A 25653-nucleotide genomic window follows, 5' to 3' on the forward strand; every position below is an offset into this window, starting at 1 on the left:
TTAAAACGCTGAGAAATGTCACATACCGCTCTTTCAAATAAGCAGTTTAATAAGCTATTTTAATTAAGCAACTCTGTCCATTTATGGAGTAACCCTACACCCCTCTTTGGCGCGCGGCTTCAGATTGGATGAGGCGATGTAGCTTGTCGACGGAAGAGAGTAAGCGACTTGTTGAAAGGGCCTTGTTACTGTATGTGAATTATTTCCGAGGAAAAACAAGTCGTATATGAGGAAGGGGGCGGACACTGATGGATGACGTGACGCGTAAGATTTAAAACTGGGTATGTTAGCAGTTTATCATCCATATTTCTTGGCTTTCTTTGCGGACAGCAACACAGACATAAGAAACGTGAGGCTTTTATGTCATAGGAAATAATGGAATTATTCTCTTTTGGAGTCACAAAAAACCTTAATCTTAATTCACATCTGCTTCAAATATTCCTATTTATAATTGCAGAAGTGCAACTTTTTTGTCCTTTTTTTTTGTCTTTTTCAATATTTTGACAGGCTGCATGGCGGTTGAGTGGTTAGTGCGCAGACATCACAGCTAGGAGACCCGAGTTCAATCCCACCTTTGGCCATCTCTGTGTGGAGTTTGTATGTTCTCCCCGTGCATGCATGGGTTTTCTCCCACATTCCAAAAACATGCTAGGTTAATTGGCGACTCCAAATTGTCCATAGGTATGAATGTGAGTGTGAATGGTTGTTTGTCTATATGTGCCCTGTGATTGGCTGGCGACCAGTCCAGGGTGTACCCCGCCACTTGTCCAAAGACAGCTGGGATAGGCTCCAGCAACCCCTGCAACCTTTGTGAGGATAAGCAGTAGAAAATGAATGACTGAACGAAGGACTTTATTCTCATGTGATAATGGATTATTCCAGATGTGGATCATCTGGAATTATTCTCATATCTCTCATATGACAGCTGTGTTTTACATTTCTATTACATACAAAGAACAGCCGCAGCCCATAAATGGCCCCGGGCTGCACTTTGGACATCCCTGTATTGTAGACACTTTTGCATTTTGGCTGCATCCTTTTAAACTCTAACTAATGTGATGGAAAAGTAGGTCGTATTTTTCCAGGTTTGATGAATTAAGAAGACAAGTATTGATGTCAACATTACACCGGGGATCTTCTGTTTCTCTCCCATTTCCTGACATATGTTAATGTTTAATAATCATTCCAAAGGTGCTGTGAGGATGACAAATTGGGCAGGATCATGATGCATGACTAAGCTGCAATCCATGCATGAACATTTTCCTCACAAAAGCTTCAAGTATGCGTACTTTAAGGAAGACAAATTGAGATATAAAGAAGTGAGATTGTTTTTTTTTTTTAAAAAAAAAAAGGTTTTCAAGGCTGCAGGGCACAGGGAGTGAAAGGAAGGGAGGTATTGACAGAATGGAGAAGATAGGAGGAGAGTGAAAAAGTATGAAAACACTCTTATGTGGAAACCTGACCAAAGTGGTGCAAAAGCGGTGCACTGTGGGAGTCAGGAAGCACAATCTGACTGATAGCGGCCAAGCATAACAAAAGGACAGGCTGCACATCAAAAGGACAAAAACACACACTTGCCTGGGCGCAAACACGCACCCGTGAGTATGCGGCAGTGTTTTTAGCCCCTGAACACATAGGCCGCAATATTCTGCTTCATTGTCACAAACGTGATTGACAACCATGTGATTAGATCTTCCCAAGGGCCAATAGAAAATAAACTTAGATATACAGTACTTTAGAATAGTCAGTGTCCAGCTTGTATGCAAATCCTGCCATCATTGTCTAAAAAGCTGGCAACATACGTATGTAGTAAACATATGAATATTTAGTGTAGCTGCCCTTAATCCTCTTGGGCATGGAATTCTCCTCCTCTACTCCATGATGTCAGCCTTCTTAGACCCCTTGAGGATAGCCCCACCCCATAGGTGGTCATTTGGTTGAGACACACTTGGCCATCCATCGACGTGTACTCAGGTTCCTTATCATGTCCGAAAACCATTGCTGCCAAGTTGCTGCTTCAAAATCATGTTAGAACCACAGCTCCCCAGAGACCTAAGACCACTCTTGCTGGCTATTTAGACAATAATTGCTAATTGACTGCATAATAAATTGATACTGCTATGCCGACTGTACACTGACTACTCTCAAATATAGTATAACCATAGTTCATATCTTGTTCTGTGGCATCTTTTTATTCAAGCAGAATGTCCAACTGAAGTTCCAACATCCTAGACGTAGACATGGCGGAATCAAGTAAATAAAAAGAGGACATATGTTTGAGGCAGAATGGGGGGCGCGGGGTACTTTTCGGCAAGGGGAGTCGGCTGCCTGATGAGTTCATGGGTGCAGTCCAAAGAATGATGTAGTTGATGTAATGCATTGGCCCGAGTCTTAAGTGTGTCCCTCCTTGATGGCTTGCAGGCTGCAGAGGAATGTGCTGAGTATGGGATTTTGGGGGAAGATGTGCTGATAGTTGACTTAATTTTCTGGACACCATTTATCAGTTAAATTGTGTAGTTGTTGAATGTGTTTTTTCGTTTTAAATTTAGGTTACTTTTACACGACGACAACAACCTGCGTTCACATGTCAGACTCGGAGGTGGTGTGTTTATCATACTGGAGACCTCTCCCTTCAAATGAAGCTGTGCGTGACGTCTGCCAGCAACGGCTTCATGCTCCGAACGTCATCCTAACGCAAACCAGTCGGGTTCTGCCCATATTGCTTACACATTCCAACGAAAGGTGCTCATTTTCACTGCGCTGTTTGGACAATTATCCTCCATAATATCTCGCTGTGATTTCACAGAAAGATCCCTGAGGAAAGTGTTGTTCAGTTTTAAAGTGGAGTGCTTAAAAGCCGCCCAAGTCAGTCCCAGGAGATCCATCATTGTCCAGCCAATTATGTTCATCTTAGCGGCATCTTTTATTTAGAGGCTGACCAGACAGTGAAGTATCTATTAGAAGGCTGTCATTTATCATCGGCCGTCCAACTGATTGGACAAGAGGCCTTTGTGTCTTCTCGTCATTTCTCCAGTAGACGTGCACTGTAGCTCCATGAGAAAACATCACTAATAGCGCACTATTATCCATGTCAATACATAACTCTACCCATTGCCTGCACAATGTGATGTAAACAAAGAATAACGGGAGTGTAAAGGTGACTATAGGGGTGTTATTTCATGTCCACTGGGCTCTAATAATGTTAAAATTGTTATATAGTTGGTGTATATATTTGTTTTCTTGGTTTGCATGGTGGAATATAAGAAAATCAAAATGACCAAAAGAAGCTATTGGAGCTATTAACATCTGACAGCTCCTGCTGTTCTGTTGTCGGCAGGCTAAAAACAAGCTAACCCACGTTGGCCTCAGAAAGAGTTTGGGACAAGGATTAATGTCTGTTAAAATAGCCTTACCGAAGTTGCTTCAGTCTAACCATCCTAAAAAAAAAAACAGTTTTGCAGCATTTGAGGCTAAACAACAATGAGACAGAAGAAGCCTCCTCCTTGCTGGCAATGTAACGGGGGGCCATTAGGCTCCCAACAGAAGGAGAAGGAAGGGGGGAACGTGGAAAGGGGGAGAATAGCCACATTCCTGCTCCATTTTCCCAATCCTCCTTGTGCCTGGGGGAGGTTAGGGGTTGAGCCTGAGGAGATTAGGTTCCCTGATGCCGGGAAAGATGAGAGAGTAGCGGCCGTAGATACGAGTAGGCCCTGGGGAGCGAGTCTCAAGGGTGGTGGTAGAACCTACGATCAGTGCTTCAAATTGTGGGCATTCGGGTGATGTATTCAAAGACGCTGTGAATGAAGTATTCTCCACGGGTCACTAGGTGTCACTAATGTTCAGTGTCATTTTCAGTGAGACACACAAGCACCAGTCTTGATTGCTGGGACCAAAGGCTTTTACTGCAGGTTTGAATTTTCTCACAACCGGCACAATAATGCCTCACAGGAGCTAATGTCGCAACCGTAACCGGGCGCCACGCTAAAATGCAACTCTGATCCCTCAATGTCACTTCCTGTCTGCTTCCTACTGAGCGCCCCTAACACGAGAACACATTTACAGCAACACACACGAGCAGGAGTCTTATTTATGTCTAATATATTGGGTTATATGAGTGTCAAGGTGACTATAGGGGTGTTATTTCATGTCTAGAGGGCTCTAATAATGTTAGAAATTGTATTTAGAAGGTAGTAAATAGCTTGAAATGCTGGAAATATTCCACTATACATTTTTAAGGTGTCTTAAAAATGATCACAGTCGTGTCTGGAATGCATTAACCGTGAAAATTAGGGATTACTAATAATATTCTATTTTTTAGGTATTTTTTTACAGTTTGGTGGACTTGTATGACACTTGTCCTACAGAAAAATTGGTTCCACTGTACGCTTTGGGGTGTAAATCTAGCTGCATTTCACATACCTAATTTAAACCCAAATTAAATACTATGAAACTGTAATCTTTGTTTTATTTTGCCAATGTGGGGACATTTCCAAAGTGTTGAAAAAGTAATTCAAGTCTTTTCGATCCAGCTTTTTCTTTAAAGTTAACTACAGTAGATGCTTCCTCCGACGAACAACTGGCCCAAATTGCTGAAATAAAATGTCAGGAATGCAGCGAAAAGTGAGGTCGTAGACAACAGATGGTAAAGCTGGCTACACACAGAGTAAAAAAAAAAATAGCCCCATATTTAAATTGCTACAGTGTACTCTATGGTTTCCTGGTATGGTTTCCTGCAAGATGATCAACAACACTGATTTGATCTCCCGGAACGTGACTGGATGTATAAACATAGTGTCTTCTAGACGTACACGAGGAAACGTGCAAAGGAAAAGGAAACCGTGATGTCAAGACCTGATTGTGCTTCCTGTCCGACACACACACACACACACACACACAAGAGGAGAGGGGCTCTCGTGATTAATAGAGAAAGGCGAGCGAGAGAAAAGCGAGCTGAAACGTGTGAAAGACATCAAAACGTTCTATTGAGCGGAAACATCTCTCTGATCTCTTTGAGTAGTTTCACACACTTGTCCTTTCCCTTTTCCGCCATTTATTCCGCCATCTTCCGAGACACTTCTTGGAATTCTCAACAACAGCGGGAGGCCGTTGCTTGCGTCCTCTGCGATGATGTCATGCCCCGCTACAGAAAGGGCCTCCGCCCTACTCCTCCTTGCACCCCCCACCCCACCCACACACAGCCATTCAAGACCCCTCCTCGAACATTCCTGCAGTCTTGCCATGTATTTTCATTTAGATCGTGGCCCCCATCTTCTCCTCACGACAGCCTCAAGACGGAAAGGCTGAAAGTTCACCATCCCACCAAACCAGCCAAATACATTCCCTTCTTTATTTCTCCTCTTTAAAATGCATAAATCCTTTAAGGCTGCAGCGTTCCAGTCAATATTTTAAATGTCTTATCCGCTCCCCTGTGCTTATTCGGAGAATTTCCCCTCACATATTCCGTGTCTTTGGAAGCACTCTGTGGATTCATTGATCAAAAATCCATCTGGAAGGCTGATTTAAGTTTAGTTCTTGTAATATATTAAACCATTTGCGCTGTTAAAAGTGCTGCAGGAATGTAAAAGTATATTAAATACAGTATATAATACAATATGACCCGAAGTGGGATTCTTTACTCTATCGTATTGATGACTGGAGGAAAAAAGGCTACTGGAAACTGACTGACAGCAACACATTAGGGATGTCCGGTAATTATTGGCGTCAGCATAAAAATGCAATATCAGTTGATTTTTTTCCCAATTATGAAACCTGATATAAAAAAAATGTCCACCATAGGAGATATGTAATGTAACACATATTGGTATCAGTCTCGGCTGATATCGGTATCGGAAATTGAGAGTTATCTGCTCTTCTACTTTCTTTGTATGTGGCCCCACAGCAAGGCGGTAAATTAGGGATCATTAATAATAAGTCGTCCCACTTTTTCAAGTACAAAAAATCCTACTAAGTTGTCACTTTTCTGTATTTTATGTGTCAGCAACACACACACACACACACGAGCAGGAGTCTTATTTATGTCTACTATATTGGGTTATATGAGTGTCAAGGTGACTATAGGGGTGTTATTTCATGTCTAGAGGGCTCTAATAATGTTAAAAATTGTATTTAGAAGGTAGTAAATAGCTTGAAATGCTGTAAATATTCCACTATACATTTTTAAGGTGTCTTAAAAATGATCACAGTCGTGTCTGGAATGCATTTACTGTGAAAATTAGGGATTACTAATAATCTATTTATTAGGTATTTTTTACAGTTTGGTGGACTTGTATGACAGTTTTCCTACAGAAATATCGGTATCGGAAATTGAGAGTTGGATAATATCTGCTCTTCTTCTACTTTCTTTGTATGTGGCCCCACAGCAAGGGGGTAAATTAGGGATCATTAATAATAAGTCGTACAAAAAATCCTACTAAATTGTCACTTTTCTGTATTTTATGTGGGTGGACACATTCCTATGATTTGTGTGACTTTTTATACTGAATGGTGAAAAACCGACTCACCAAGTAAGGATCTTTTGGCTCCACATCAGCACGGCCTAAAGCTTTATGTGTCAATGAAAGTGTGGCAGCGTGTATAGAAGTGGAGGAATGCGACCGTGTGAGTCATATGAAGGAAGTTGGGGCGTAAAAGGAAGGGGCGGGAGGAGGAGGGGGGGTATACTCCCACCAAACTATGCATTCCCTACCGGCTGACTCACTGCCACTCAACGTGATGTACAGTGGTACATGGTGAGTGGCGTATTGACTTTATATGTCACTGCATTGACAGAAATCCTCTGTGATGTGTCACACGCCATGACTCGCTCAATTGCAATACTTCAATTAAAACTTGGGAACACATCGTTCTGTGAGACCTTCCCCTGAATAGAGTTTTGTCTTATTGCCTGTCTGGCCATCCGTAACGCCTTTCATGAGGATTTAATCTGCCTTTTCCAGCTCTTTCAAGCTCAGGAAATGGCATCAGTGGGATAGAAAAGAAGAGGTTTTGTTGACGAGGCTAAAGATGCTCATGTATGGAGATGATTCCGGCTGCAGACAGCACTCCATTACGGCTGTTATCACCCGTTTGGGAACGCGGCGCTCACAATTCGCACATTCCTCTCGTGACAATGCGGAAGATTACAGATCAGACTAGCACGGTATTTACCTGAGGACTTATCCGCATTCCTTCTTGTCTGCACCCCCCCCCCATCTCACCTACAGCACCTCGGACAAAAGCTGAATTAAATAAATGTGTCTGGATTGTGGTCATTGAGAAGGGGCCATTAGCATTTGCACCCCCACCGCACCCCAATGGCCTACCTGTGGCTCGGTTGGAGCATTTACTAGCTTTATATATAAACACTTTGACTCCAAAACACTTTATCTCATTTGTTGTCATGTATATGCCATTTTGGGGTTAGACAGGCATAGTATGCAAATTAAAATGGCTTTAGATGTTTTTGTAAATGCGTAAAACACAAACCGCCTGTTTTTATTGTCATGTAAATGTGTATGAAAGTCATTAACCGCATAATTTAAGCCTGTTTCTACATCGGACGACTCACTTTTAAATAGCGTCTTGGGCATTATTAGCAATTCGAAACCCCCAACTGGTCGTACGACACCTGGATGATTTTCTGCTTCGTCGTTTTGTGGCGATTTACTACCATCCCCGGCTAGCATATGTTAGTATAGTATAGTGGTTTGATATAAACCTAAATAAAATAATATCCATCATATACGTAATACACATCTGTAGCTATGCATGTGCAGAACACGTCTATATACGTCTACTATTTTTTTCAGCAGTCACAGGATTTGTACGAGCCATGTAATCTACGTCATCCGTCAAACTATTTCACGGCAGTTAAAGATCATAAACGTCAGGCAACACAATTTCTACTACGAATATGCAATATACAACACCCCCTCCCCCAGCCGGCTGGTGTGGTGTGGCAAGGTGTCACTACACCATTAATGTCGTTCTTTGGCTTAACAATGTTAATCATAAGAATGTCGCTGTAGCTTGATATATCTAAGTCACATTATGTAAACGGGGTGTTTTTTTCAGAATAGGTGCGTCCCATGATGTACATTCTTAGTTGCCTCATTTGCATCTTTACAAAATAGAGAAAAAGAGTGTTCAAGTCTCACATAAGGATTGTGGATGTACAGTTTTCCTTTAAGGGAATGTTTATACAAAAAAACGGCCATTGTGTTTGTTTCCTTACATGATAATGGTGTTTCGGAACCTCGAAAACATTTCGAAACAGATCAGTTCAGCCTAGGTGGGTGTCGCAATACCCAAAACATCCCCATTCTAGTTTGATTGGCATGATGAATACCGGGGGTGGGGTGGGAGGGCAGGTTGCGTGTTATGCTTGGCCACTTTTAGCGATTTTTTTTACACCGTCTGTGCCAATCTGTCTTTTGGGGTCAAGCATGGGTATTAAGGTCAGAAAAGGAGACCGGGGACTGGGGGGGGGGGGTACCATGCAGTGTGATCATATACAATAGTTATAGTAATGATGTGGTCATGCCGGGACGGATGAGTAAAGGAGGGAGGGATGGGCGGTAGTGCTCAGCATAGGTGGTGGTGTTGGGGGGGGGGTGCTCATTCAGAACAGCTGAAGAAAAGAGGAGGGGGCTGGGAGGGAGGCAGGGGTGGTCCCAAACATGACATGTGTGTCAGTCTGTAGAAATGTGTGTGAGGCGGGCCGCTCTGCACACTCAGCCTCAGACCGGCGCACCAAGGACAACTCCCAGCAGAGGAACTGCAGAAAAAAAGTGAAGGGAAACTATTTTTTAAAGAATTATTTACAATTAATTAAAATAGAAGAAATTATCACATAAATTTGTGACTTTTTTGGCTTTTTTCCGTCTTTATTTAAATTTTTTTTAAAGAAAGGATTTTTTTTTTTAACGTTCACAAATGCTTGGGACAATTACTCTAACAGGTAAACATTTTCATATTTCTAATGCTTCTTTAAAATATTGTTTTTGTGCCCATGTGCTGCTGTGTCTCCATATTATACATGAGCTGTTGTCTTGAGGGTGTGGTTGGATAGTAGTGTGTGTCTGTATACTCACTCGGGCATTGGACAGTCATCATGCATGATTAAAACATGAAATAACATCATAAGTACTTGCTATCTTCCTCTTAGCATCATCCTACATCCTGGTGAGAAACCAATATGCCCACATGTGCTTTACATCATAAAGATGTGGCATGATACAAACTTTTTCCAAGCTGTTTAGTTCATGTCACAGCATTTCATTAGATTAGAGTAGGATGATGAATCCCATTTAAGCCACAGAGGGAGGGGGTGCTGGTGGTGTGGAATGAATTAAACACCAGGACTTGCTTTACGGTGATGATGGTGGGGATGCAGCCACTTGATTTATGCTCACCTTGGGCGTCACTTGTATAGTAGAAGGTGTTTTTTTTTTTACCTTTGATTTATTATAGTATATGAGATGGAGTTAGATGGTGTTGTGACTGCCCCCCCATCACTATGTAAGACCCTTGGACCACACCTTAGATTAACTTTGTCATTATTTTTTTGTAAATTAATGTTCTGTGCTGTTTATCATTTATTATGGCATGAATATGGTATATTTTAGTTGGTTTGAGTCTTGAGTTAAGAAGTTTCTGTTCACGCTGACCTTAGATAAAGAGGGGGGTGCAGTCTTTTGTCAGTTTTTTGGAGGGGGTTGGCCTCTTTTTCCTGAATTGACTTCTTTTGTTTACAGAGCTGCTGCTGCTCCAGACTAGTCTTGCTAAGGATTTGCATACATTTGGTAAAAGTTGGTAAACAAGTGTCTATAGTAGCTTTTAGAATATCATTGCTGTCCAATGAAAAACATACAATACCATGATATAAGTGCATTGGGTTGGGTAGTCATGATATGTGGACCCCCCCCCCCCAAATAAGTTTTTAGCTCCGGTCTGGTCCACACCCTTCCCCAAAACCAAGAACCCGTCTATCCACCTCTTGCCCACCCTCACCCCAGCAACATTCTTTGTGGTACAGTCGTTATTTAACACACACACATAACACCCCCCCCCCCACCCCAGAATCAAATCAGTTCAGGGACGTTCACAGTTGTGTACTTGTAAAAAGAAAAAAAAAAACAAACATCAAAAAGCCGAGCGAGATGCCAGCAGTGTGTTAAATCCACATGGTTCCGGCTTTATGATCCGTGTAGATACACATGGCCTCATCCGGCAGCCTGACCCCGGCTTTACAACTTATTGCCAAGGGACGCCATGCTTAGTTAATTCTGTATGTTTGCTCGTGTGAACCAAAAAAAAAAGCAAGTCTGCCAGCGACACGTACACGGTAGAGACCCCACGTCCACGCGACACTGCTTGTGATACGCCGCCCGGGCGTGACTTTATTTTGTAAATATGCTGACTCTTTGATTGATTTCTTCGTGATAACCGACATTTCGGGAGCACCACTACCCCCCCCAGTCGCTTCATTTCCAGAGGCCAGCAAGGGTTAGAGGGCTATTGTGTTGTGCCTTGGAGGGTGGGGTGGTGGTTGGGGGGCGGCTCCCCATTTATTCCAATGTGGTGGAATGTGGGTCAAGGGGATTGGAACCTAATTCAAGGATGGGGGGTAGAACCCTGCCATTGTTTGGTTTTAGATTTAGAAAATACAGTTGAGCTGAAAGACAAACAGCCGGTCTTGTGGTCCCCCTTTGGTCCTAAAAGTAAGCGGGAATAACATAACTCACATTCCCTGATAGGTCAAAGCATTCTGGGCGTGGCTTCACTATACAAATCCGTGGGACAGTTTACTGAATTGAATGCTGTTTTTTTTACATCATTTCCTCAAAACCTTGAAAACAATGCTTCTATTTTAGCACTCAAATATCCAAAGAATGTAGTCAGCCTATAATTTACCCTGCGGACGTATTGTGGCCACATTTTTGTGTCTTTTTCTATTTGAAACCGATGGTTCTCAGTCCTTCTACATCGTGTTTTGCCATTGTGGTTTAGATTTTAGTTATGTGGTCTGTGCATTCAGGTGACATACCATGCGTTGAAATCATTTGCTTGTAAAAGCCGACATAAAGAGAACATGGTATTTCCCACAGTGTTGCTTTACACAGGGTGTTAATGCGTGTAATCGGGGTAACCTGATATCTACAAATGACACTTGTGTGAGTCCCAGGGTATCGGGTGTTGTTTTACAGACTGTGGTGGGAGCAGGCAAAGAAAATCAAATACTAGACGGTAACAACATTTTGTATAGCCGCTCTTTTTCAATTTGAATTTTAGATTCTTTATTTTCTACTTTCAGTTGGCCAGCCTGATGGTGTGGCCGTGGCTCAGAAGGAGGACACTCCAGAGACCGTGGACACCGTCACAGACGAGCAGGCCCCTCAAGTGAACGGCGAGAAAGTGGACAAGGAGTCTCCCGACGCCAATGACATCACTCCCGTGGAGGAGAAGGCGGTGGAGGAAAAAGCCAACGAGACCGGCGAGGTGGGGTTCAAGAAGATCTTCCGCTTTGTGGGGTTCAAGTTCACCCTGAAGAAGGACAAGAGCGAGGAGAAAGACCCAGTGAAGCTGCTGACGGTGAGAGATAAGGACGGAGATGAGGTCAACGGGATTGATGAACCTTCGAAGGAGGCCGCTGAAGCTCCGGAGGGCAACAAAGAGGTGCCGACCGATGAGGCTGAAGCCACCAAAGATACAGACAACACTGAAACCCCAAATGGTCCCATCGAGGCTGCTGAAACCACAGATGAAGCAGTCAAAGAAGAAGAAGGTGAGGCCAGTCCACCTGCCCAGGAGGCCACCGTGTCCCCCTTCAGGAAGCTCTTCAGTACGGGCCTCTTCTCTAACCTGCGAAAGAAGTCCAGCATCAAGAAGACAAAGGAGGAAGAAGATAAGGAGGTAGCTGGGGAGGAGGAAGCTTCTAAGACTGAGGAAACCACTGCTGAAGATAAAGGAGAAGCGGAGCAAGAGACCAACGAGGAAGCACCAACCATTCCAGAGGGTGAAGAGTCCCCAGCAACAACTGAAGAAGCTAAACCAGAACCTGATGTCACCGCCGAAAGCCCTTCCGCCTCTTCTGATGAGACAAAACCAGATGAGGAGAAAGCTGAAGACCAGGAGAAAGCTCCAACAGAGGTAACCTCCGATTCCGAGCTTCAGACTTCACAGGAGAAGGTAAAGCCCCAAGGAAGTCCACTGAAAAAGCTTTTCACCGGCGCTGGCTTGAAGAAGCTCTCCAAGAAACAGAAAAGCAAGAAAGATGCTGAGGCCAAGCTGACTGAATCTGGTGAGCAAGTATCTGAGCCACTTCAGTCCTCCACCGAGTCCACAGATGCGGCAAGACCTGACAGCGGACCATCGTCACCGGAGGAATCAGGAGAGCACACAATCGAAGCAGACACCACACAGGCTGAGTCCAACCAAGAACCAGAAAGTGAAGTAGCTTCTGACGGGGAGAAGAAAAAAGAGGGCATCATCGCTTGGTCTTCCTTCAAGAAACTGGTGACACCCAAGAAGCGTGTTAAGAGACCTTCTGAGAGTGATGATGAAGCCACGAGTGAGAAAGCAGCCAAGTCAGCGACGTTGTCTTCTTCTGAGAGTGCTCCACTGGCAGATAAGAGCGTGGAGGAAGAAGCCAAAGAAGATAAACCCTCTGAAGAAGAGGAGAAGACAGAATGTGTAGAGAAACTGGTCAGCAGCACAGAGGAGCCCAAAAAGAAAATGGACACCTCCGTTTCTTGGGAAGCGCTGATGTGTATGGGCGGACCCAAAAAGAGAACCAGGAAGACATCGGATTCTGATGACGAGGAGACCAACATTGCAGAGGAGGGTCCTGCACCAGATGCAGGTGAGGACGAGAAGCAGGACAAAACCCAGGAAGCTGTGGAGAACCCTGAAAATGTTGAAGGTGAAGTAGAAGCTGCTTCCTCTCCAGAAGCTCTGAGCCCCCCCGAGAGGGAGTCTGCCTGGGACACCTTGAAACGCATGGTTATGCCAAAGAGTAAGACCAAAGTTGAGGAGAAGACAGAGGAGAGCACAGAGCAGGTCCAGTCTGAAAGTGAAGCACCAAAAGATGAGTCCTCCTTCTCTCTGAGGAAGTTATTCCCTGGTCTCAGAAAGAAGAAGATAGAAAAACAATCTTCTACTGAGGGTGAGGATGACACCCCAGCCGTGGTTCCTCTCTCGGAGTTTGACGCACAACCAGAAGATGTGCAGGAACAACCCACAGAAGTCGCCGGAACCGCATGTCAAGCGTCTTCCACGGAGAGAGCCCCTTCATGGATCCCAGCTTCGGTGGAACATGGAGATCAGCTGAGTGACATCACAGAGGAAGCAGCCACGCCCAAGTCCGTGGACACTGACATCGCGGAGGATGAATGTGAAAACCAAACCGCTCTGCAAGTATCCACAGCTGAGGTCGCCCAAGCTTCTCCCTCAGAAACCACCCATGATCTTGAGGCACCCACGTCAGAAAACGCCCAGGAAGATGTTGCAGGTATGGAGGCTGAAATCAGTCAAGTTGCACCTGTGACAACTGTGATCAGCGAAGACGTACCAGTGGAGGCCGCCTTAGAAAAAACGGAGATTGAACCAACGGTTGAGCATGCCGACTCCAAGACCAACACCATCCTGGAGCCACATGTCCACGACGAGGCCACGGCGATCTGCACCGGCCTGGAAACCAATGAGATTGCCAAAATGTCTGTGGAGGAACCTGCCACGCCCATCGTAGAGTGTGTTGCTGTGGTCAGCAATGCTGATGGCACAGAGGTCTCACTGGAAGAACCTTCACTAAAAACAGAGGAGGCCATTGTTACAGAAGATCCACCTTTGACTGCACAAGTCCAACAAATGAAAACAACCGAGGTTGAGTTCATCGAAAGTTCTGAAAACCGAATCCCTGACACTCAGACCGCGAGAGAGACCTGTGAACCTGAGCCTCCAAGCATCAGCGCCGTCACCTCCGCCGTCCAGACCGCCATCATAGCCGACGACACTCCCATCAATACCGTTGAAATCGCTGTCTTATCTCAGACCGAGGAGACCGAAACCGACAAGGAGACCACGGACGTGGAGCAACAAATTGCAAGTGAAGTCGTAGCCGCAAGCGAGGAAGTATGCGTCATCAAAGAAACCGTCGTCCTCGTCAGCTCCATGAGTCCAGACCAAATGGACGCCGAGCCCCTGGCAGATGACGCCAATCAAATTGAGGTCCAGAGTATGGTCATCGCCCAGACGGTCCTTCAAGATGCCATGGATAAAGTTGCAGAACAACCAACCACCCCAGAAACCTCCAGTCCAACTCCATCCCAGGCAGTTGCCGCTACGGAAAAGGAGCTAGAGATCCAGACCCCCATCATCACCGACACGCCCACCCCTATCTTCTGTGAGAAACCAGCACAGAAGCCGATTTTTGTTGCCACGCAATGCGAAACCATCCCCATCGAGGTCGCAGAGATCCTTGATACCTCCGAGAACAAGAAACCACAGGAAGGTTTGAAGAAAGCTGCAGAAGAAAGTGGAGAAACCATCATGGAAGAAGTCGTAGAGATCATCAGCCCTTTACAGACTGATGACAAGCTGGACGAGGAGGAGCCGGAAGACGAGAAACTCCGACCAGAGGAGAAAGCGATGCACCTGCCCGTCCAGGTGGTCCTGCAGGCCGGGCAGGAAGTCGAGGAAGAGTCCATCAAAGAGGAGGCAGTGGAGGAATTCGACACCAACGGCCTCGTGGACGCCGAGGAGAACGGCGCCGCGGCAGAAGCGACATTGGAAGCGGAGGGGGAGAGAACGACATCGGGAAAGTGTGCGGCGGTGATGGCGCAGGTGATGGAGGTGATCGAGGAGGCGGTGAAGGAGATCGAACCCGTGTCCACAGAGGTCACGCCAGCATCGTGAGCAGGTGAGGATTTTTTTTAATCCCAGATTCCTTCATCAAACAATCTCATGTGTTTTTTAAACATCAATGGGCTCTACTTTTATTGGGGGGGGGGGGACGTGTCCAAATGAAAAAGCTTTTTGTTCAGGCGCTGAGTTACCAGGCATCCTTTGATATCAAAGTAGGAATGTGGTTGTGGACCCACTTATTCTTTGTGGGCCAGGATCTTAAAGGGAAGTGCTGTGCAAAAAAGGGGGGGGGGGAGATGAACTTCTGCTGAAAGACTGATTATGCCCCCCCCCCTTCTAGATGTCTTTTCCAGTGATGTGAATCACAGCTTTGATATACCAAGACAGGGCAAGTTTTATACCAGCAACATTTTTTATAGTATGTCTTATCTCAGGTCGTTTATTTGGGGGGTGGGGGGGGGGTGGCTAACAATATTCCAGAAATTGTTCCTACAAAAGAGACAAAACAGACTGTATCTGCTATTAATACAAAAATGGACTTAACTTGACAGTATACAGTACTAGTCAAATGTTTAGACACAACTTTTCATTTAACTGGATTGGAAAGTGTCTTTAAACTTCTGATTAATAAAAAAATTAATTGACTTGACTTACTGTACTTCCAAAGGATGTGAAAGTACCCTTTGACTAGTAACAAAATTGACTTTGCTTAACTGTATACAGTACTAGTCAAAAGTTACGAGACACGTTTTCATTTAATTGGATGGGAAAGTGTCTTTAAACTCCTTATTGATTAAAAAAATTGACTTGACTTACTGTACTTCCAAAGGATGTGAAAGTACCTTTTGACTGGTAACAAAATTAATTGACTTTGCTTGACTGTATACAGTACTAGTCAACAGTTAAGAGACACATTTTCACTTAACTAGATGGGAAAGTGTCTTTAAACTTCTGATTGATTAAAAAAATAATTGACTTGACTTACTGTACTTCCAAAGGATGTGAAAGTAACTTTTGACTGCTAACAAAATTGACTTTGCTTGACTGTATACAGTAATAATCAAAAGTTTAGAGACACGTTTTCATTTAACTGGATGGGAAAGTGTCTTTAAACTTCTATTGATAAAAAATTAAATTGACTTGACTTACTGTACTTCCAAAGGATGTGAAAGTAATTTTTGACTAGTAAGAAAATTGACTTTGCTTGACTTGACTGTATACAGTACTTCTGACACATTCCCATTAAATATGATGTGAAGGAGTTTCTAATGTATAAAGATAAAATGGACTTGACTTACAGTATAAAGTACTAGTCAAATATTTTGAGACACTTTGATAAACTGTCGAATGTCAAAAGTTTTTCCAAACTTTTTAGATTCATACTGTCATGTTTAATCTTTTATGCCTCAGTAGGATGCAAAAGTGTCTCTGTTGTAGATATAAAATTGACTTGACTTACTGTACCAGTCAAAAGTTTGGGGACACTTTCTCATTCAATATGATGTGGAAAGGCTTGACTTTTGTCAAACGTTTGAAGACACTTTTGCATACTTTTGAATGAGAAAATATGTCCAAACGTTTGACTGGTATTATATACTGAACAGGCACTTTGGCGACAAAGGCAAGGAAAAACTCCGAAAAACAATAGTGTTCAAACTTTCTTTCCCTTATGATGAAGACATGTTGCATTCAAGTCCATTTCATGACACACATTGTCCTCCTCCAGATGAGAAGATGCAGTGATGTTGCCTGGGAGACGCACCGTCTACACCAGGACGAGGGTGACGAGAACGAGAGAGGACAAAAAATTTTTTTCGGTGCTAACGCAGACATCGAGACACTGAGACTGGGCTCCACTCCTTCGGCCCCGAGACAGAGAGACCGAGTAATCCTCTCATCCATCCATCCATCCATCCAACCAAGCCCACCCACCCAGCATCCAGCAGTGTCTCAGTGACCTCTTCTATTGCTGTAATGACGCAAGCATCACCCACCTGGACGAGTGTTTACCTGCGTGAGTGTGAGTGTGTGATCTGTATAGGTGTCAGAGTATATCAAAAGGTAAACAGATTGAGGATTATTACCTTGTATATTGTATTTATATCCAATATTCTTTCAGTTGCCCTTTATTTTTTTTCCATTTTGAGCCCTATTTTGTGTTTCCCCCCCCCCTTAAGATAATGCAAACAATGCGAGCAACAACAAGATTACCAAAGCAAATTGTTGCATACAAGGACTGATGCCTTGCATGGTTTTGTAGCAGCCATGGTACAAACTGTGATTCCCATACCACAAAACTCCCAAATTACAGCGTTTTGGGAGTTATTTTTTTCATTTATTGTATATAAGAAAAACATAAGCTGCCTAATTTACTGTGAAACATTATTTCTTATAATAATACAAAAACATGCTGTTTTATCGGGTGAGTGTCACTCAACTTTGCTTCATCCGGTTTAGCTGGTGAAACGGCGCCCTCTAGTGGCTGTAGACAGTAGTGCGTGAATACTTTGACTTGACGCTATTTTTTTTTCCATCAAATAACACATTAGTACCAAGTAAATCAATGAGTTGCTGTATCAATCCTTGATTTTTGTACAAAAAAACAATCTGAACAAAACTGCATTGACTTAGTGGATCTCAGCAACTTGTAGCTTTTTTGTAACACACTTTAACTGTGGAGCCTGTTAACATTTGTACAGATTGTATGTATGCCCTTGTACCGTATGTACGTATTGTTATAATAACTAATCTCCTTCCGACAGCCAAGTTCAACTGTAATAATCATGTAAGCATGGTTTTAACTGTCTTTTATATTTCCAAGCTGTTCATAGTAACGATACAGAACCTTGTCTATATTTCATTCAATAAAGTTGGAGAGGGGAGGAAAAAGTGTCTTTCATTTTCATACCTTAGCCAGGAAAAGGCCGAAAGTAACAAGCAAAATGATGGCTAAGATTACTAAGATATTAGTATCTGATTATATCAAATGAAAACGTACGACTTATGACAACAAGAAATGGGTTCCACTTATGTATTCCAGTGGGATTGTTCAATTGCAGTGATTTAAGGGGGGGGTTAAAATACTTTTTTGTCTATAAATAGTTTTTCAAACAATTGATTAGAAAGCATGTTCTTTTCTTAATGTTGGGAGTATGTGGTCTAAACCAGCGTTTTTCAACCTTTTTTGAGCACGTTTTTTTACATTGGAAAAATCTAGCGGCACACCACTAACCACCTCACGTGCATCACTGGGTCTAATGGAGGAACGAGGTAATCAGCTACGTGTTGCAACACGGACGACTATTACGTTGTACATCGGCCCAATGGTTGAAAATCACTGGTCTAAACACTTAAAACGTCGCACAAGAAAGCTAGTGTAATAAAACGACACGTCGTTATCAAAAGACACATTTTATTTGTTTGCTCTTCACTTTAAAAAAGTAGTTGTTAGAGAAAAATAAAAAGACTGACATTCCTGAGAGCACATTGATCACAGTAGGGTGGCGGGGACATCATGTGTTAACTCAAGTATTATGGGATGGACTAGTCCTCATGTCATAAACAAGGTGAGGGACAGACAGGACGGTGTCAAACTTCTCAACTTCCTGAGATAGCCACTTGTCTTGCACACACGCACGCACACGATGACTGATCAGAGTGCTGGACCTCTCAGCGGCGCCATCTAGCGGTATACTGCCATAACAACCACGGCTTTTAATGTTTACTCCGGGCCTCTATGGAGGAGCGGGGGCATATTAAACTAAATCATTTCACTTTATTTAACAGCACGCACCTCTACATTTTCCCCACATAAAACAAACATGACATGGCATTTAAAAATAGTTTGTTTTTATAAAATCTGGAGATGCATGCTTTTCTTTGGGATGATACAAGGAATTGTATCTTACTACAATATTATAGCGAGATGGATTCTATGAAATGACAACTCTATTGATTATTCCTAGCAGGGCGTTAAAATATCTAAGTTATGGTAATGGTCTATCTTGGCCATCCCTCTTGGAAATCTACACATAAAAGCTACATTTTCTCTTCATAGGTTCTTTGTAAATTTTTCAAAAACTAGCCTGAAAAATATTTAGGGGGTGCATTCAAGTTGATATTCAAAAAGATAAAATCTGTGTGGGGATGGAGTATCAAATAATAGTGAAAATGGCACATTTGTATGGATGCCTGTTTCCGCCACTGAGCAATCCCAATGCCAAGTCAAAATAATGGAAACCAATTATGAGATAACAATTATGACCTGTAATTTCAAATCATGATAATCAAGTAGTAATCATGAGATAAAAAGGTTGAAATAGTGATAGTCAATTATAAGATAAGTCATAATCATGAGATAAAAAATGAAAATGTGTCCCGTGTGACGATGTGCAGTTTGTCTCCTATATTGAACTTTTTATCTCATGATGACTTTCCTATCACATCAGTTCCACCTTTGACCCCATCATTTGACTTTCTTAGCCTATAACTTGGCCTTTTTATCTCACGATTAGTGTTTTTCTTTCCGTGGGGGAAACAGGCTTCCATTAGTTTAGAGGTTACCAAAGCAAGATACTGTCAAAGTAAGTGTGCTTTTCCAGTGGTGGACAGACAAGGACACCAACAACCAAAGAGAAGTTGCAGCTTACATTAAAGTCGATGGAGAAAACTCATCTGAAGTCAAAAGGAAGACAGCAAGAGCCAGATTGTCTCAGGCGTTGTCCCCGTTGGTCTCCCTGCAGCCAAAGCATGCTTGAGTTGTGTGCAGTCAAACATCTCTAAGTCGGGCCTCTCGCTTCCTGTTTGAAAGTAAAAGACCCCTCCCTGCGAGGTGAGGCCAGATGGCGGTGGCGTCCCTGTGTACGCGACGGGCTGACAAAAGGCCCTGACTGACGTCTGTTAGCTTACCCATGAAAGATCATTTCGGGAAACGTGGCGCCGCTACTCCACCAGCACGTCCTCCACTTTGATGGCGTCGAGCGGCGTGCCCGAGTTGGACAAATCGGATCCGTCGTCTTTGGAAACCTCCTCGTGCTGCACCAGCATTCCCGCGGTGGCGTTCCCCTGCAGCCCCGCCAAGCCCCCCTGGGTGAAGCAAAGGTGCTTGATGACCTCGTTGGGACTGGAGAAGGTGGTGGCGCAGATGTTACACTTGTAGGGCTTGGAGGAGGCCAGGAACATGGCCTCCATCTGGCTGCTGTCGTCGCCCGCCGCACACAGTTCCATGCTCTGCCGGTCCACCAGCGTGTAGGCGTCGGCGCCCTGATTGAGGCACACGTGGCGGGCGGCCTGGTTGGCGCGGCAGAAGCTCTTGCCGCAGGCGCTGCACTTGAAGGGCTTGCCCGTGTGGATGTACATGTGCTCTCGCCAGTGGCTCTTTTGGATGAACTTACGGCCGCACGTGCAGCACTCGTATTTCCGCCGCTTCAGCTCACGGTCCAGGTCGGCGGTCTCCAGGTTGTCGATGTCCGCAATGTCCGACGGGGGCGGCGTGTCCGCCTGGGAGTTTAAACCGCCCATCCCCCACCCGGAGGTGGACACCTCAGCCCGGGGGGAGTCGGAGTTGTTGCCCGAAGCCGGCGTTTGCTCGCTGTCGCTGATGATCTCCACGGAGGTGCTGGCTTTGCTTCCTTCCAGCATGGTCTGGTCAGCAGGCATTAGGGGGGAGGGGGCGCTGCTGAGCTCCCCTGAGCTTTGTGCCAGCGCTTGGGTGTGCTGCAGGAGGTGCTCCCTGAGCAGGCTCCTCTGGTTGAAGCGACTCCTGCATAGGTGGCAGGAGTAGTGCTTCCTGAAGGAGGAGCTCCTCTTCATGATGCTGGGCTTCACATGCAGGATGGCGTTGGCGGAGGCCACATCAGCGCTTGTCAGCATGTCTGACCCCGCCCCCTCTTCAGTGGCAGGCGGCGCTCCGCTGGTGGAGGCCTCCGCTTCCGGCGGGGAGAGCTTGGACGGAGCCGCGGCGGCCGCCGGGAGCTGCTCCATGTCAACGGGCGAGGAGAGCGGCCTCCTCGCCGACAGCGCCGCCTGCTGGTCGGCGATCTGGATGCCGTAGAGGGAGGTGGAGAGGTTGAGGCTCTGCTCCGGGTGGGAGTACGCCGACTGGCTGGCCTCCTGCAGGAGAGGGTAGGCGTGGAGGAAGCGCACCCCTTGCTCCAGCCGAGTGGGGTCGATGAGCTGGGGGGCCAGCTTGCCAGTGTACATCAGGTTGAGAAGGTAGCTGAAAATGTCAGGCTGGATGTCGGCCGCCTTCAGACGCACGCAGTCGCTGGAAAAACAACAATTAGCAACATGACTGCATCAGTCACCATGCAAGGACGCTTTGCTTGATGGCAGCCATGTTTTTCAACCAAGCTTGCTCAAAGTTCTCTCACACACACACACACACACACAGACACACACACACACACACACGTCAGCCCCTTTAGATGTGTACCAAATTTCTCCCTGATCCGACTAACCACCATAAAGTAACATTTCTACCCCACTTATGGGGTTATAGTGGTGCTTAATAACAGCGCCACCATGTGGCGTATTTGTCAGAAAAATAATAGCACAGGCAAAACGGCAGGGGTGCACATTTGGAGAAATGTTCACCCTTTTGTGTGCAGCCGTTCAGGAGTAGAAAAGTTTTTAGTCAGCAGCCAATAGTTGGATAACGATGACTAAACGGGCTGCATGGGATTCATAATAATAATAGACCATTGCTGGGATAGGCTCCAGCATACCACCTTGTGAGGATAAGCGATATAGAAAATAGATGGATGATGTGACCAATTGATTGTCATGTCTTAAAGCTATTAAGGAAAGATGGAGTGCACTACTCTGCAGCACCCAGCAGAGGCGCTGCTGAGTCATAGTCGACTCTTTAGCTGTGTAACTAATCTTTCAAAAACAGATTATAAAAACATATACCTTAAAAATAATAATATATAATAATTTTGTTAATAAAAATACATAGATAATTGTGCATTTTAAATAACAAATACAAGTAAATGTATATGGTTACGTCACCTTATACGCCTGTATGTACGTGTTAAAAAAAACAATCATACCAGAAAGGCAGGAAGTGATCAAATGTAACTGATACAGACTGTAAAAGTAATAGATGGGGGGAGGGGGGTTCAATAAGCTTTGCTTCTTCCTACTCCTTTGGGACACGTGGAACTGTACACTGATTATGAGACACGTTCCATTGGAACCTGATGTATATTCAAATAAAATGAAAACATTACCATACATTTTGTGGCCATATAATAAAACATTCATTGGATGTGGTGCACATTTTGGCCAATCAGAACCCTCCAGCTGGTTAGGTCGGCCATTATAACACCCCTGATAAGGACTATAGCTATAGATGAGATGTACAATGATGTGCTTGCTTGCATGGCATGACATGACACCCCTAAGTCAATAACGCTAGGTTCTGATGCTAAAGAAGACATTGGCCCACATTTCTTATGGCACAAACCAACTTTTGAGTTGTTTGACAAAAGGCCAAATATATTTTTGAATATATTTATATTATATTAAAAGTGTGGTTGCTTGCTAAAAGCCCTCATTCAGGTGCCACTTTGCCTGTGTGTCCTCTGTACCTGTCCTGGTGAATGAAGAGCATTCTGAAGTAGTTGGAGAAGGCGGCGAGCACGGCCTTGTGGGCTTTGAAGAAGACGTCTCCTATAGCCACCGTGCAGTCACACAGGAAGCCAAACTCCCTCTGAGCGTTGAGCTGCTGCAGCAGGATAAGACCGTGGTTGGCCAACTCCATTATTCAACCTGCACGCACGCACACACACAAGTCAGTTTCCTGTCTGCAACAAGGCCGGAGGTTGGTGCAACCGCAAAGAATGAGCACTACGTTACAAAGACAGTGTGCTCATTCTGTTCATGAGCACCACTCATATGATCAGAGAGGTCATCTACTGGTTTAAACATCACCCGTTACACAAAAGTGACCTTTTAATGATGCTGCTGTTTGTTTGCTCCACTTACGACAGAAGAGGTGGATAATGTTTTTCATGAAGGGTGGGGAGAGGCTTCTCTACACATTGTAAAATAAAGGCTGTAGCTCTGCCAACTATCCGTAGGAAAGTTAGTTATTTTATTTAATTTAAGTGCAGAGTAAACAGTGTATATGTAAAAAGTGGCTAAAGAGCACAATAGCTTGTTTACTATAAGATGATGGACACCACACTTCCAATACACTATGGTGGGCCTGCTGAGACGGACATCCAACAAGCTTGCTCATGCAGGACCCTGTTCTTCTCGAGTCAATCACAGAGGACGTGTCAGAGCTCGGCATGTCCCGTTGACCTATTGGAACAAGCGCTGTCAACCCTAGAGGTCACTGGAGGAGCGGGAAGGCTTGGGGCCATCACATGATCAGGGTGATGGGTGTCGGCACACATTCCTCCCAAGAGGAGGACTTTCTCCATCAGGAAGGCAGACGGTTGCTTCTCGGTTCATTTACCTCGCATAACCTCCAGTGTGTAACTGTGCACCCCCACCACGTGATACTTCACGGGCATATACTACAAGAGGTATGGCTGCAAAGACTTCCAGTGATGTGGCATTAGAGGATGTGATCATACACCACAAACGATGTTTTCGATGGGGGCATTTACACAGCGCTGCTCCAATGGAGGGTGTGCACACTCAAAACAACTATGGTGTACTTTGTGTATACAAAGTAGCATTATCACACCACATATACGCCAAAGAAGGGTACTCATGGTAGTTGTTGCTGCAAGTGTGTAGTGCCTGTCCAACTACCCGCCTGGTGTGCATACTGCATATTTTTTTTTAGGTTTTGCAGACTTTTCAGTGTGAACGAGGATTGTTTAGACAATATTATCTCTACACGGCATTAGCTCAGCGCACCTATAAACCGGCAGCCCATCTCACCATCTGCCTCGAGCAGATGGCCGCACCCCCGGCGTCCGGTGCTGCCTAGTCTCGGGTCTCCCCCTCACCTCGTTAAATAGGTTTTTAAAAAAAAAATAGAAGACTCACTCAGCACTAAATGGCTATAACGACTGAAAATTGATGTCAATCTGTTCTATGTTTATCATCATCGTTTGTTATTTACCCAAGTAAAAGTCACTCAAATTCCTGACATTGAATATCCCAAGTAATCCACGTATATACCAGACAGTTCTAGCTATGTTTGCAAAACTATTCCCTACCTCAGTCACGTCAAATAATAAAATAGTAAAAGACACAGAATTGTGCCTATTATAGTGCAATTGTTTTGATACAAGCAACCCAAAAGGGTCAGTTAGCATGTTTTGAGAATTAATGAATTGAAAATACATGAAAAGCACCAAATAGAACTGAAAATATAGATAATTAAAAATGTTAACATTTGAAAGATTAAAATTAATTTTATACGTGTTAGTTCAGAACAACGTCTGTGTAGCAATAGTGGCAAAACTGGGCATTAACAAGTCGAATTGGCAGTAAATTTGAACCCAGCCTGAGAGTTATTGAACAGTTTCGGTAGCATTACTGTGTCGGCTTGTTTGCAGGCGACATAGCGCCGCCCCCGCTGGGATAGCACACAGACACGTGGAGCAACCACTTCCATGGTACAACATAAGAGTTATTCCCACTTCGGAAAATGTATATTCATGTTACTCCTACATTTAAACGGTCAAAAATAAAACTATGTATATACGAGCAGCACCTAAGCGACGTTAACATTTTTTTTCTGTGAATGAGAACAGAAACGGCAGATTCGACACAAATTTGACCCAATGCAACGAGCACGAGAAACTGACGTGCATTGCGCGCACGCGGCCCGGCGAGCGCGCGCACCGAGGGGGATGGGGCTGCTTGCTAGCAAAGACGAACAACTTCCCTGTGTGACAAACAAGCTAATGTGTGAAAATAACGCAACTTAGGATTCAAATGGTGTATTCTAAGCTCTTCCTATATGGAGCTATCTTACTCCATATTCCTAGCCGTACCTTAGCACTCGCCGTCTGTCTGAATCGTCGTTGCCGTGCCGCCGCCACCGTCTGTTTGTCACCGGGGTGGGGGACTCTTGCTCTGCGCCGTCCGTCCGTCCTCTCCGGGCTCCCAGCAGCTTTGTAGCGGCGGCGGAGAGGGTCGTCGGTTGTTTTCCGGTTTAGGGGGTTTTACGTTACAATCACATGACTGTGGCGAAGGAGCCAGCCAGCCGTTGCAGGATCCGTTGGGCAAGGGGGCGGTCGCGTTAACGTTAATTCCCCCCTTCACACACACACCAACACACACACATGCACACAACGCTCTACCCTTTTTTTGTTGTTGGTTTAAACCGCCGTTGGAGCCAAAAAAAAAGCCCGGCGGTGCGGAGACAAGCCGGCGACTTTAGCCTCTGCTACATGCTAAATGCTAGCTTACCCTTCACCGTTTGTATTATCTAAATGTCATATTTACACTTGTTGATTGACCCTATATAGAACAAGGCTGTTCAACTCAACTGTTCCCGGTAGCTTATTATTATTATTCCTATTTTGAATATTATGTCACATCAAAAAGTGACTTCAAGTGGTATTGGGAAAGTCATTAATTAAGAGAAACACAATGTTATCCATAGTTTTAGCTGGTGTATATAAGGATCGACTACAAAAATGCTAGTCAGAGATTCTCCATATGACATCTGAGTTAAGCTGCTTTTAAGGACTGATTGTAAATGCCCCAGTCAAATATCTTTTATATAATCGGAGAGCTTTGCTGTTTTTAGGAATTTATGACAAAAATGTTAGTCCATCATGCTGTTCATTAAAGAAATGTTCTGCTGTTTTTAAG

The 25653-nt window shown here is 44.4% G+C and overlaps 2 protein-coding genes across 5 annotated transcripts in view; one reads left to right on the plus strand and one right to left on the minus strand.

The window, feature by feature from the left end:
• Window positions 1-17468, plus strand: part of akap12b (A kinase (PRKA) anchor protein 12b) — a 33114-nt gene extending 15646 nt beyond the window's left edge. For 3 of the 4 annotated variants that reach the window (XM_058056448.2, XM_078799220.1, XM_078799221.1), the window contains 2 exons: window positions 11315-14917; window positions 16589-17468. In XM_058056448.2, coding sequence (XP_057912431.2) covers window positions 11315-14913 — 3599 coding nt within the window. In that variant the 3' untranslated portion in view covers window positions 14914-14917; window positions 16589-17468. Of the gene's footprint in view, window positions 1-8718; window positions 8960-11314; window positions 14918-16588 lie in introns of those variants that run through there. The other variant, XM_058056450.2, reaches the window with a different exon arrangement.
• Window positions 17469-18257: 789 nt separating this feature from the next.
• Window positions 18258-25530, minus strand: zbtb2b (zinc finger and BTB domain containing 2b). The gene is made up of 3 exons (XM_058056456.2): window positions 24828-25530; window positions 22455-22635; window positions 18258-21127 (listed from the first exon to the last, which is right to left on the minus strand). Exons 2-3 carry the CDS (start codon window positions 22625-22627, stop codon window positions 19804-19806), a joined length of 1497 nt encoding a protein of 498 aa, XP_057912439.2. The 5' UTR covers window positions 22628-22635; window positions 24828-25530; the 3' UTR covers window positions 18258-19803.
• Between the last annotated feature and the right edge of the window lie 123 nt (window positions 25531-25653).

This window comes from Doryrhamphus excisus, linkage group LG19 (genome assembly GCF_037039965.1).
Source record: "Doryrhamphus excisus strain RoL-2023G ecotype Guam linkage group LG19, RoL_Dexc_Guam_v1.1, whole genome shotgun sequence".
Lineage (NCBI taxonomy): Eukaryota > Metazoa > Chordata > Actinopteri > Syngnathiformes > Syngnathidae > Doryrhamphus > Doryrhamphus excisus.

Coding starts and splice junctions, on each gene's coding strand:
- zbtb2b (XM_058056456.2), bottom strand. CDS start 22,627: ATGGAGTTGGCCAACCACGGTCTTATCCTGCTGCAGCAGCTCAACGCT. Junction 21,128..22,454: donor CTCTTCATTCACCAGGACAG/GTACAGAGGACA, acceptor TTGTTTTTCCAG/CGACTGCGTGCGTCTGAAGG.